At 35.3% G+C, this 13,663-nt stretch overlaps 1 protein-coding gene across 12 annotated transcripts in view; it reads left to right on the top strand.

Annotated features, from left to right (window-relative positions):
* LOC137248932 (probable G-protein coupled receptor B0563.6) overlaps positions 1-13,663 on the top strand; it is a 232,513-nt gene that overhangs the window by 168,509 nt on the left and 50,341 nt on the right. For all 12 annotated transcript variants that reach the window (XM_067779925.1, XM_067779919.1, XM_067779918.1 and 9 more), the window contains 4 exons: positions 6,456-6,605; positions 6,669-6,762; positions 6,831-6,984; positions 7,051-7,246. In XM_067779925.1, coding sequence (XP_067636026.1) covers positions 6,456-6,605; positions 6,669-6,762; positions 6,831-6,984; positions 7,051-7,246 — 594 coding nt within the window. The remainder of the gene's footprint in view (positions 1-6,455; positions 6,606-6,668; positions 6,763-6,830; positions 6,985-7,050; positions 7,247-13,663) is intronic.

Here is a 13,663-nt window from a genome sequence, read left to right as displayed (position 1 = left end):
CTAAGAGTTTGCAGAATTTGTTTAAAGCTTTTAATAACAAATGGATAAATTGAACATAGCAAAATTACAGCGCTTCAATAGTAAATCGATAAATTTTTTATAACATATCGATAGCTTATTGATAAATTGTTGATAAGTTTTCTATAATAAATCGATAACTGTTCGATAACTTATCGCCAACTTTTCGATAACATGTCCCTAGCTTTTTGGTAACAAATCAATAACCGTCGTGCTCATTTTAAAATGTTCTTACAAATTGGCGGAAAAGGACCTACATATCTTACGCAGGCCCTGAATGGCATCTCAGTTTTCACTGAGAAACTTTTCATGGCAGAAATACACTCGGAGTGTTTGTCAAATCACTGCCGAGCGGCGCTTTGAAAAGACTTGTTTCTAATTGAAAAGACTTGTTTCTAAATTTTTGATTTTTCTATGCACGAGACTTGAATCCATTATCTTTGGTGTGGTAGGCGGAGCACGCTATCACCACACCACGGCGGCCAATAATACGTCGATAAAAAATTGCAACCCGTTCACATCTTGGGTTATCCCTAGCACGTTCATAGCTCTTCGATGGCAAATCGAAAACATGTTTACACCTCGTCGATAACACACCCTGCAGCAAATCACACTAGTTCCAAACTAGCGCAAATCTATTGAAACTTTTAGCATTGTGATATACAAAAAAATTTCGAATGCGTTCTTAACATGTTTAGTCCTGGCGGTTCTGAGATAGTTGCTGCATTTGATTGATCAATTTATATAAACATTTTTCTCAGACCTAGGTTAGTATAAGAATGGCTGACAATTGTCCCGCGCTGTATATCTTTACCACCAGTTCGAAAGAAGTAATTAACAAGTAAGGAAGGTTAAGTTCGGGCGTAACCGAACATTTCATACTCAGTTGAGAGCTATGGTGACAACATAAGGGAAAATAACCATGTAGGAAAATGAACCGAGGGTAATCCTGGAATGTGTTTGTATGACATGTGTATCAAATGAAAGATATTAAAGAGTATCTTATGAGGGAGCGGTCCATAGTTCTATAGGTGGATGCCATTTAGGGATATCGCCATAAAGGTGGATCAGGGTTGACTCTAAAATGCATTTATACGATATGCGTATCAAATGAAGGTGTTAATGAGTATTTTAAAAGGGAGTGATCCTTAGTTTATAGGTGGACGCCTTTTCGAGATATCGCCATAAAGGTGGACCAGGGGTGACTTAGAATGCGTTTGTACAATATGGGTATCAAACGAAAGGTGTTAATGAGTATTTTAAAAGGGCCTGGGGCTTAGTTCTATAGGTGGACGCCTTTTATGAGATACCGCCATAAAGGTGGACCAGGGGTGATTCTAGAATGTGTTTGTACGATATGGGTATCAAATGAAAGGTGTTAATAAGTCTTTTAAAAGGGAGTGGGCCTTTGTTCTATAGATGGACGCCTTTTCGAGATATCGCCATAAAGGTGGACCAGGGGTGACTCTAGACTTTGTTTGTACGATATGGGTATCAAATTAAAGGTCTTAATGAGTCTTTTTAAAAGGGCTTGGGCCTTAGTTCTATAGGTGGACGCCTTTTCGAGATATCGCCATAAAGGTGGCCAGGGGTAACTCTAGAATACGTTTGTACGATATGGGTATCAAATTAAAGGTATTAATGAGGGTTTTAAAAGGTAGTGGTGGTAGTTGTATATGTGAAGGCGTTTTCCATATATCGACCAAAATGTGGACCGGGGTGACCCAGAACATCATTTGTTGGATGCCGCTAATTTATTTATATATGTATACCACGAACAGTATTCCTGCCAAGATTTCAAGGGTTTTTTATTTCGCCCTGCGGAACTTTTTCATTTTCTTCTACTTAATATGGTAAGTGTCACACCCATTTTGCAAAGTTTTTTTCTAAAGTTATATTATGCGTCATAAACTAATCCAATTACCATGTCTCATCCCTTTTTTCGTATTTGGTATAGAATTATGGCATTTTTTCATATTTCGTAATTTTCGACATCGAAAAAGTGGGCGTGATCATGGTCGGATTTCGGCCATTTTTTATACCAATACAAAGTGAGTTCAAATAAGTACGTGAACTGAGTTTTGTAAAGATATATCGATTTTCGCTCAAGTTATCGTGTTAACGACCGAGCGGAAGGACAGACGATCGACTGTGTATAAAAACTGGGCGTGGCTTCAAACCGATTTCGCCCTTTTTCACAGAAATAAGTTATCGTCCTTGAGTCTAAGCCTCTACCAAATTTCACAAGGATTGGTAAATTTTTGTTCCACTTATGGCATTAAATGTATCCTAGACGAATTAAATGAAAAAGGGCGGAGTTACGCTCATTTTTCTTTTCTCTTTGTATTTTGTTGCATCATATCATTACTGGAGTCGAATGTTAATATAATTTACTCATATACTGTAAAGATATTAAATTTTTTGTTAAAATTTGACTTTAAAAAAAAATTTTTTTTTTAAATTGGGCGTGATCGCTCTCAGATTTTGCTAATTTTTATTAAGCATACATACAGTAATAGGAGTAACGTTCCTGCCAAATTTCATCATGACATCTTCAACGACTGCCAACTTACAGCTTGCAAAAATTTTGAATTACCTTCTTTTAAAAGTGGGCGGTGCCACGCCCATTGTCCAAAATTTTACTCAGTTTCAATTCTGCATCATAAGTTCAACTCACCTACCAAATTTCATCGCCTTATACGTCTTTGGTAATGAATTATCGCACTTTTCGGTTTTTCGAAATTTTCGATATCGAAAAAGTGGGCGTGGTTATAGTCCGATATCGTTCATTTTAAATAGCGGTCTGAGATGAGTGCCCAGGAACCTACGTACAAAATTTGATCAAGATACCTCAAAATTTACTCAAGTTATCGTGTTAACGGACGGACGGACATGGCTTAATTAAATTTTTTTTCGATCCTGATGATTTTGATATATGGAAGTCTATATCTATCTCGATTCCTTTATACCTGTACAACCAACCGTTATCCAATCAAAATTAATATACTCTGTGAGCTCTGCTCAACTGAGTATAAAAATGTAGGGCGGACATGTCGCTTTGTGCAACTGTATCCATCTTTCGATGATAATAAATGGACAACACACGATATCTCATCGAAAAGAACCCTATAGCCTTTATATATATAAAATTGAAACAACACCTTTTAGTCGTTTAAATTTTTTTATTTATAACAATACAATTGCTTCGACATGCGCGTGGTGTCATCATCAGTTGTTAGTTTTCAACTAACCATTGTCAACAGAAATTAACAAGTAAGCCTAAAAAAATCACTCAGTGAGGCATTAAAAAAAAAACTGATACAATGCAAATACAATGTAAAGAGAAATGAAACAAAGATACAAAAATAATATGCAATAACAAAATTAATATGTACTAACAAGACACGGAACTAGCGAAGTTTACTGCAACGCTGTGAAGAGACAGTGGACCAGTATCACGATTTACTGAGACATTTTTGTTTATATAAATATGTAAGGATTCTAAAATATTCAATCTATTTAGTACATTAGATTCAGATTTAATTAATTTGCAAGCGTCAAAACTTATCGAGTGCTAATTCGATAAAGCGTGTTCAGCGATTCCACTTTTCGGTTCAATATTTTTTATGTATTTCAAGTGTTCGTTGAACGTGGTCCGAACAGTGCGTGTCGATTGGCCAATGTATTTTGCGCCACATTCTTTCCCGTCGTCATCTGTTTATGAGCAAGTGATGGAGTAAATTCCCCGTTTGTCCAGACTTTCACACTTATCTTTGGCTGAATTCAGTAAGGATTTGAGTTTTGTTGTCGTTTTCGGAGCGACTTTTAAATCTACTGCATTAAATATTTTTTTTAATATTATCAAAAGATTGCGAATCATATGTCATACTACACCAAGACCTATTTTTATCTTCCACGCCTACCGTTTCGAAAAAAGAACTGCCCTCACGTCGATCTTTTTTGGTTCGGTGTTTTCTCACTAGCTGCTCTATACTGCTAGAGATATAGCCATTTGTTTCTGCAATATGTATTATTGTCTGCTTTTCTTTTTTATATGCGTCATCGCTCAGTGGGACATTTACAAGACGATGCACCATCGAATTGAAAGCAGCTAATTTGTGAGTGTAGTTATGGTTCGACTCAATTGGGATAAAGCGCTCAGTCGATGTCGGCTTCCGATAAATATTAAATTCGAAGTCCAAAAAAGGACAACTCATTATTGGTTTCGTGCTCGCATGTAAATTTTATGGAATTATTCATTGAATTAAATAAATTTAGTGTCTGCTGGATTTTGTTTCTCTCAATGATAATAAAGCAGTCATCAACATATCGAGTGTAAAAACGTGGAAAGGGAGAGCTTCGAATTAGCTATTCTTCTATTGTGCTCATGAACAAATTGCAAAGAAAGGGGCTTATATTTAACCCCATTGGTAAACCCTCCGTTTGTTCATAGAACTCTCCTCTAAACTGGAAAAAGGATTGACTAGTACAAGTATAAGTGAAGTCAAATAGTGCATTGACAATCGTCGGATTCATTTTTTGTTTATCAAGCCAAATACGAAACGAATCCAAGGCGCCATTTCTTGGTACATTCGAAAAATACGAAGTTATATCGAATGAGGCAAAACAATCATTGGAAGTCAAATGTAAATTTTTAATCTTTTCGATTAGATAATTCCAGGGAATTTCTTATCGAGAAATTATCGAAGCTTTTGAGCTGCCTGAACTAGCTACTCAGCCATGACGCAATATTTGCTATGGGCGCAGTGTATCCAGCAATAATAGGTCTAAATTTGTTGCCCGGCTTATGAGCCTTGTATAAGCCATACAAACAGGGCACGCGCACATATGATTTGTGCATTTTATTATCCCATCGGCGACCGAACAAACCCGAATACTTTTTTCGATATTCCAGCACTTGCTTCTTCATTTTTGGAAGAGGATCCTTTACCTTATTGTAGTTCCCTTCCTCTATTAAGGTACCTTTACCTCTGCTATAATGCTCTCGATTCAGTGAAACCACGCAGTTACCTTTATCGGCTTTTGTTATATAAATATCCTTATCGTTCAGTGATTTGCAAAAAACTGGATTTTTTGAGTTTTCATTTTAGTTTCGTTTCCTTGCCGTGACATCCCGTTTGATTTCGCTCATATCAACTTCACCACGTACATTGTTCCCACATTACGCTACACTTTAATGACTACGCTTATGCTTCCATTCTGTATTCCCCCATATAGCACACTAATTCCACACACACTATACCACAGCATACCAGTTCTAAAGACAACGCTTGGGGCTACACTTCAAATACGCCTATTAAAGCAATAATCTCGCACAGACTTCATTAAAAAGCGTCCTGTAATGTTTTGAAAAAACTTCGCTCAGACCGGACCATATATCTATACTGGGTTTCCGGGAAAGGGTCTGAAGGTAACAAAAAGACCGATAAGTTGGCAAAGAAGGGTGCAGCACTCGGTTAGTCGACGGTAGGTGTCCTAAACTGTTTGGGAGTAATTAAAAGGAGACAGGAATTGCATATGATCCATCAAGCAGGCAAGTAAAGCAGGCAGAAGCACCAGGCTGCAAAATTTCTAAGATCATGTGAAAATCCTACGATATTTGGCTCATAAAGTTGCTCATAACTCTAAATAGAGACGACTTAAGGCTCACGATGGGCATATTAACTGCACACTGCCTTCTGGTGTCACATGCTTTTAACTTAGGCCCCATTAGTAACAGCAAGTGTCAGAAGTACGAGATGCAGGAAGAAACGGTTGAGCACGTTCTGTGTTCGTATCCTACGCTCGCTAGGTACCAGCTGCTAGAGGACAGAATCATTCTATAACATAAGTCCTGATGCATATTTGAGGGTTTTCCGTTTGGTCGTCAAACAAGTTCTGATAACACTGTGGACGCATTCAGACTATTAGAGGTCTTAATTGAACGACTAGTTCAACTTAATCTAACCTGAATTTGCTATTGGAATGTACGTTTATGAAAGATGAATGAGCCTTACAAATCTTTGAATTAAATTTTAAATGAAACGGCAATTCAAATTCAACGTAACCTGAAATTGCTATTGAGTTGTACCTTTATGCAAGATGAATGAACCTTACAAATCTTTGAACTAAATTTTAAATGAAACGGCAATTCAAAATTAACAACAAAACACTCTAATCCGAAATCCGCATTCCACACACAGTAAACTTTTCTACGCAGCCATCATTTCACTTGGGTTGACATCTGTCGGCGCTTATATAAAGAAAATCAAATGTAGAGAGAATCAATAAGGCTTGAAAAGTCTCTACTTCTAGTTAAGATAAACACCACATGTAAATTTTCTGCACTTTTTTTATGGGGTAATCTGAATTTTAATTCACCATTTGTAAAATTCCCTTTTTCACCACTTGCACATGTGTTATCATTACAATTTCAGCCTATTCAACAGCTGCGCTCTTAGCCATCATATTTGCCATACCCTTCGGCATGCGCATGTTGGTACACAAGGATCGGGGACGTTGGGAGGAATTTGGTCCAGCATTTTATACGGCACATTTGGAGCTTTTTTTGGGCAATGGATGTTTAGGTATCTAATATGAGATCAAGTTGAAAGAGATGTATATCGATGTTTAAGGCTTTATTCGTTTAGGTGTTGGTGTCATGATGTTGCTGGTGCTAACCATCGAACGATATGTGTCGGTGTGTCATCCGGGTTTCTCACGTCCTGTTATTGGACCGCCAGGGTTTGTAGAATTCTTCTTTTTAATAAAATTAATTAACAAAAGCTTAACACTTCTTTTTGTTCTTTCAGAATCGTAGTCTTCCTAACCACTTTGATCACATTCATCCTTTATACGCCAAGCGTGTTTCGTGGTGTCATTGTTAAATGCATATTACAAACAGATGGCAACTATGTTTACTTTAGACGTGATAATAATGAATTCCTACATACACTTTTTTATTCAGTACGTGGCATAATCTTAAAATTTTTTTTGTACAAAATTCGTAATTAATATTTTTTTTTATACCAGGTCTATAAAGTAATGCTAGAGGTAGTTTTCAAGCTCATTCCTACAGTTGTAATTGCTGGTCTAAATCTGCGCATAATGTTAGTCTATCGAAAGACTTGTCAACGACGGCGCGAGATGCTTATATCACGCGCAACCTGCCTACGAGATGAAGATCCAAGAAAGTTTGCCGAGGAGCGAAGATTATTTCTACTGCTAGGTAAGTTTCAGAGCCTCAATTGAATACATTATTTAGACCAGGAAAATACTTTGCTTGAAAAGGCCAGGGTGGTGTTCTTTCCCCGCTATCAAACTGCTGCATTGGTTAGTCGTATGGTGGCCATCTATGGGTAGGCGTCGAACCTAATTTAGTTAGGTAAAGTTCACATATTTAGTATGTACAGCATAAGTGTTGCTCTAAGAACAACGCCTAGTGAAGCTCTTCACGTCATTCTCGGCATCCTACCACTAGATCAACCTTGTGACCGAACAGCGGTACGTCTGCCCTGCGTTTAAAATAGCTTGAACACTAAAATCATAGAGCGCCCAAGCCTACTGAAGAAAACTGGTTTATTTCTCATAAATAGTATGTTGTGCGATTTCCTCCATATGAGGACGAAGAGTGACTGTTTCTAAATAACTTAATTTAAATCCAGATGCAAACACATTATGTTCAATAACTCACTTTCGGTTAAACTTGGATAATTGCATTTTTAATTAAGACGTCAATAATCTAGTAGTCCAATCGAAATATACTCTCTCTCCCTCTCTCTAAAAGTAATTTAACCATAATAATGGCACATTCGCACTTCGAGAAATGAATAATTAAGAGTGTGCAATTTCTTTTCGGAACAATCCTTTATTATCATAATTCAACTATTTCGTAAGTCGTAAATTTATTATTATTTTGTGTGAAATGTTTATCAAAACACCGAATTTTTTGTATATACAGACAGGCAATATCATAAATTACCTCGAACCCGTTTATTAGTTGTTGGTTTTTCTCTTTGCCGCTGCACTCTTATGCACGATATCTATATTCGCAAATCGCGCAGAACTTGATATTTCCGCAAACTATGACCGCGCTTCTTCGGCTACTTAGACGAAGCGTGATTCTCAGATCATTGTGTTACGAAAGTTCTGATTGGAAGGACGTTTATTGGTAAGTGTGAACAAGACGCAATCCTTGTAAACATTTAGGCTTGAGTTACATTAGAACTCAAGTTGAAGTCTAACATATATCTAAAGTCTCAAGCGTTGCTTCTCAACAGTGGCCTAACTTGAGAATCGACAAAAGAGGGCATTTTCTACATATGCCAAAAAATGTTCTTTCTTAAATTGAGAAAACGATCGCTCCAAACATTTACTTAATTGTGCAAATGTAAAACTAAAATAATTCGCTCTAATTATATTTGTTGTTTTTTCTCACATACATACGTACTGACGTTCACAGCAAAAAGGCAGTAAAGGAAGAAACTTTGAAGTCAGAGAAAAATGAATTTTGATTTGAGAAATTTACGTTTTTCAAGTAAACTAAAACCTTACTTTGTATGAGTTAATCGGAGATTGCCCGTATTGCTTTAAATGTATGAAAACATTTATTTGAAGCAATTTTTAATTTTATAATTTATTTAATAATTTGGTAAAAATTTCAAAAACGTGACATCAGGACGGACAAGGCGACAGCTGTTTCGATTATAACTTGTAAACCTCTTCTAAGTCTTTTCTCCCGGGAGTAGGATTTGAACCCGCACTCCTACGATGGTTGAAGTGTTACAAACCCATACAGCCACGCCATGCCTTAGTTGTTGTAAGTTTTTCCCAATTGCCTTCTTTGCATATTTTATTCTTTTACACACTACATATTTCGTATGTTATTATGTGTTAAAGTTATGCTCATGCCTTGTCCGTCCTGACGTCAACTTGTTTAAGTTTTTCCCAAATTATTAAAAAAAAAACTTATTTTATTTTTCAGTGCAGATTTTTAAAGATTATTTCTTTAATCAATAAGCAACTATAAACGCAGACATTTATTGACAAAACATAAAATATTTCTTTTTAAAATATGTATCTGAATGAAAAGTTGACTATACATGGAAATTATTCATTTTAATATTTAAATACACGAAGAGTATAGGAGAATTATGCTGCATATAAATTTGAGAACCCTAAATTTTCAAAACTTCTCTAAGGTTGGAGAATTATTGAAATGATGTTGAAGATCAACTAAAGAACTATAAGTTAATCAATATTTTTCAAAGGTTGGAGAACAATTTAAGAAAGATGCTTCGTTTGAGATTGACTTAGATTTCTCAAAGCCTAGAGAAAATCACCGACACACGTCTATTTGCAAACTCTACAGCAATTTTTTGATAAAGTAATACCAGCTTCATCTATATATCGGCCAACTTCCTTGTGATACTTGTCCGCTCATACAGCTTTGTGCGTTAGTACCGTCCTTCGATATTCTCGATAGTATCTTAATCTGTAGTATTACAAATGCCAGTCAGTTTCAACCTCCAACGAAAAGTGTGTTATATATGACTTATAATTTAGTATGGCGGCGGCCACCGTGGTGTGATGGTAGCGTGCTCCGCCTAACACACCGTATGCCATGGGTTCGCACCCCGGGCAAAGCAACATCAAAATTTTAGAAATAAGGTTTTTCAATTAGAAGAAAAATTTTCTAAGCGGGGTCGCCACTCGGCAGTGTGTGGCAAGCGCTCCGGGTGTATTTCTGCCATGAAAAGCTCTCAGTGAAAACTCATCTGTCTTGCAGATGCCGTTCGAAGTCGGCATGAAACATGTAGGTCCCGTCCGGCCAATTTGTAGGGAAAATCAAGAGGAGCACGACGCAAATTGGAAGAGATGCTCGGCCTTAGAACTCTTCGGAGGTTATCGCGCCTTACATTTATTTTTTTTCTAATTTAGTATGGATTGGTTAATCCAATGGAAAGAAATGAGAAGATATTCTTCGAAAAAAAAGTAAACACGCAGACATTTCATGGACATTTCACTATTCACTATCGCCCCCACAAAGTCGATATTTTTCCAATAATAAACAAGTAAGAACGGGACTGACTTCATACCGTTCATGAATGGGGCTGAACAATAACCTTATCCCTGTCGTAATCTCCAAATAAACAGATGTATAAGACAAGAAATATATAGTGAACAGATGTACATACCTAAGCGATTTTTAAGATAAATATAAAATAAAAAATGGCAAAAAAAAACCCTTATCTGAACGATCGGTTGTATGGGATATATATTATATATACAAATATACATATAAATGATTTTTACAGGAAATCTTCTATGATATATTAGAATATATATCACCAAGTTTCACGTTTTTATATTGGAAATTAAGGGAGAAATTGCCAAAAATCTTTCTATCTGAACGATCGGTTGTATGGGATATATACTATTTATAGCTCCGATCAAAGTGATTTTTTCAGAAAATCTTCTATGATATATTAAAACATATATCACCGTTTATACTTTCTAAATTAAGGGAGAAATGACCAAAAATCTTTCTATCTGAACAATCGGTTGTATGGGATATAACTAGTGATATAACTTAGTGATTTTTTCAGAAAATCTTGTATAATATATTAGAATATATATCACCGAGTTTCACGTTTATACTTTCTAAATTGCGGCAGGAATGACCAAAATCGTCTTATCTGAACGATCGGTTGTATGGGAGATATACGTTATAGTGGTCTGATCCTACCGGATCCTACAAATGTCTAATATAATACAAAAAATACATCCTTGTGCCAAATTTCATTGAGATATCTCAAAATTTGAGGGACTAGTTTGCGTTCAAACAGACAGACGGACAGACGGACATGGCTATATCAACTCAGTTCGTCGCCCTTATCAATTCGGTATACTTAATGGTGAGTCTATCTTCTATATTTCTCAACGTTACAAACATCGGACCAAATTTAATTTACAATTTCATGTTCAAGAAAGGTATAAAAATATCGAGAATACAATCGAGCAGCTCCACTGTACGATAACCATGTTTATTTAGTTAAGATGGAGTTCTTCCCCAAACAAATTTCTTGTTTACACTTTATTTGCTCTTTTCTCAGTTTTCTCAGAAAGAATTGGAACTGAACCACCAAAAGATACACAGTTTATTTAGATAAATTTTGTCAGTATTTAGTTGAAAAAATTAAAAATGGTTGAAACGAAAACTAATAGAATAAGACATTTATTACTTACTTACCTGCATTTCTATCTTCTTTTTCTTCTGACATTATCTTTATTCATTACAATTTTTTAATGTGTCTAAAAATTTTATTTTCTTTCTACCAAGGAATTCTATTCACTTCACTTCACTAAAATACCCACTACCATGCCTTTTTCCTAATTCGAATATTGTAACTTATTGGCTTATATTTTATTTTTTGAAAACATTTAAAGAATGTTCTATCTAACTTTGCACAATAAATCATTTTACGGCATTTCAACACCTTTGTGTTCATACAAGTATGTATGTATGCGCATTAGATCGAATTATGAAAATATTTTCATTTGAAAATGGCTTCAACACTAAAAAAAATGTGACACTAGGAAATAACACTATCAAGAAGGAAACTAACGGAAATTTTTAAAATTGGTTAAAAGACAGTCTAATGCACTTTCATACATACTCGCACACGCATTATTTTTATTCAGCACATTTTTTTTTTTCAGCCGGCACTTGTTGGGCTATTGCAGCTTGTGCACTTTATATTTTTTTAATAAACACACAAACATACACGGAAATATTTAACAAACCAACTGATATTGAACTTAATTAATTTTTTAGTACGATTATTTTATTATTAACATTTTTTCAATATTTTCTCACACACTTTTCATTTGCTAAACATTAAATTATCACTACGCGATCGAGCGGACGTCTTTAATACTTCGCGGCGCATCGGAAACTGGCAATGGCGGAAATTAGATTCTCGAATAATGAGCGAGTGGAGCGAGCTGATTAGGGTTATTGCAGAGAATTATACATATTATGGGAAATGGGTAAATTCTCTGGTACTTGCTTTTGGCGCTGTATTCAAAGTGTTAAATCGCTATGGATCCTATAAAAACGTTGTGTCCCATAAAATGATGGTATTGAAAATTGCATACTTTTAAGGAAAGAGCTCTTTTGAATTGCCAGCAGTGTACAGAATTTAAACCACGACATTGTTCTTTCGGAACGAATCGTTCACATTTTTAAAGTGTTTCACTTCAAGGCTATGTATCCATCATAAAAAAAGCAAGAAAAATATCGTATATTTTACTCGTGATAAATAGTAACAGCAATAATTTTGAAATTTCCTTTATCACTTTATAATCTATGAAGCGGAATCGCTTCCCTGCAAGATACAACAATCAGATTCAGCAATGCGTCAGACGGAAATTTGTTTAAATTAACACATTCGGATTAAATATGCACTTTAGTTAAAAAGAGAAATATATATATATTCATTCAAAAAACTTATAAATATTGTTACTGTTATCCCTGGTATTTGCCCGAATGTGTTCCTACAGGATCGTTGCTCAAGAAAAAATTAGAAGCACATATATTTATTTGTGAAACCAGGACTTCCCTGTGCATGTGTCCTAAAAAATCTGTAGAAAAAGGTAGCAGAGGACATATGACTCTTCTTAAGAGGTTGAATACTACTTTTTATGGAGTTTAAGTTTTTCTTTTGATGCAAATATTAAGCTTCATTAAAAACAAACGTTAGCTTTTTCAGGCAAACTATTTAGTGTATTATTATTATGGTGTAAGCGCGCAGTTAAAAGTTTTAGGCTAAATATACAACTTTTTATACTCAGTTGAGCAGAGCTCACAGAAAATATTAATTTTGATTGGATAACGGTTGGTTGTACATATATAAAGGAATCGAGATAGATATAGACTTCCTTATATCAAAATAATCAGGATCGAAAAAAAATTGATTGAGCCATGTCCGTCCGTCCGTCCGTTAACACGATAACTTGAGTAACTTTTAAGGTATCTTGATGAAATTTGGTATGTAGATTCCTGGGCACTCATCCCAGATCGCTATTTAAAATGAACGATATCGGGCTATAACCACGCCCACTTTTTCGGTATCGAAAATTTCGAAAAACAGAAAGAATGCGATAATTCATTGCCAAAGGCGGTTAAAGCGATGAAACTTGGTAGATAGGTTGACGTTATGATGCAGAATAGAAAATTAGTAAGATTTTGGACAATGGGCGTGGCACCGCCCACTTTTACAAGAAGGTAATTTAAAAGTTTTGCAAGCTGTAATTTGGCAGTCGTTGAAGATATCATGATGAAATTTGGCAGGAACGTTACTATTATTACTATATATGTGCTAAATAAAAATTAGCAAAATTGGATGAAGAACACGCCCACTTTTTAAAAAAAAATTTTTTTTAATTCAAATTTTAACAAAAAATTTAATATCTTTACTCTATATAAGTAAATTAAGTCAAAATTCAACTCCAGTAATGATATGACGCAACAAAATACAAAAATAAAAGAAAATTTCAAAATGGGCGTGGCTCCGCCCATTTTCATTTAGTTTGTCTAGAATACTTTTAATGCTATAAATCGAACAAAAATTTACCAATCCTT

The sequence above is a fragment of the Eurosta solidaginis genome, chromosome 4 (assembly GCF_040869045.1).
Source record: "Eurosta solidaginis isolate ZX-2024a chromosome 4, ASM4086904v1, whole genome shotgun sequence".
In the NCBI taxonomy this organism is placed as follows: Eukaryota; Metazoa; Arthropoda; class Insecta; order Diptera; family Tephritidae; genus Eurosta; species Eurosta solidaginis.
The sequence above is the reverse complement of the archived record's forward strand: the minus strand, read 5'-3'. Positions and strand labels throughout refer to the sequence as shown.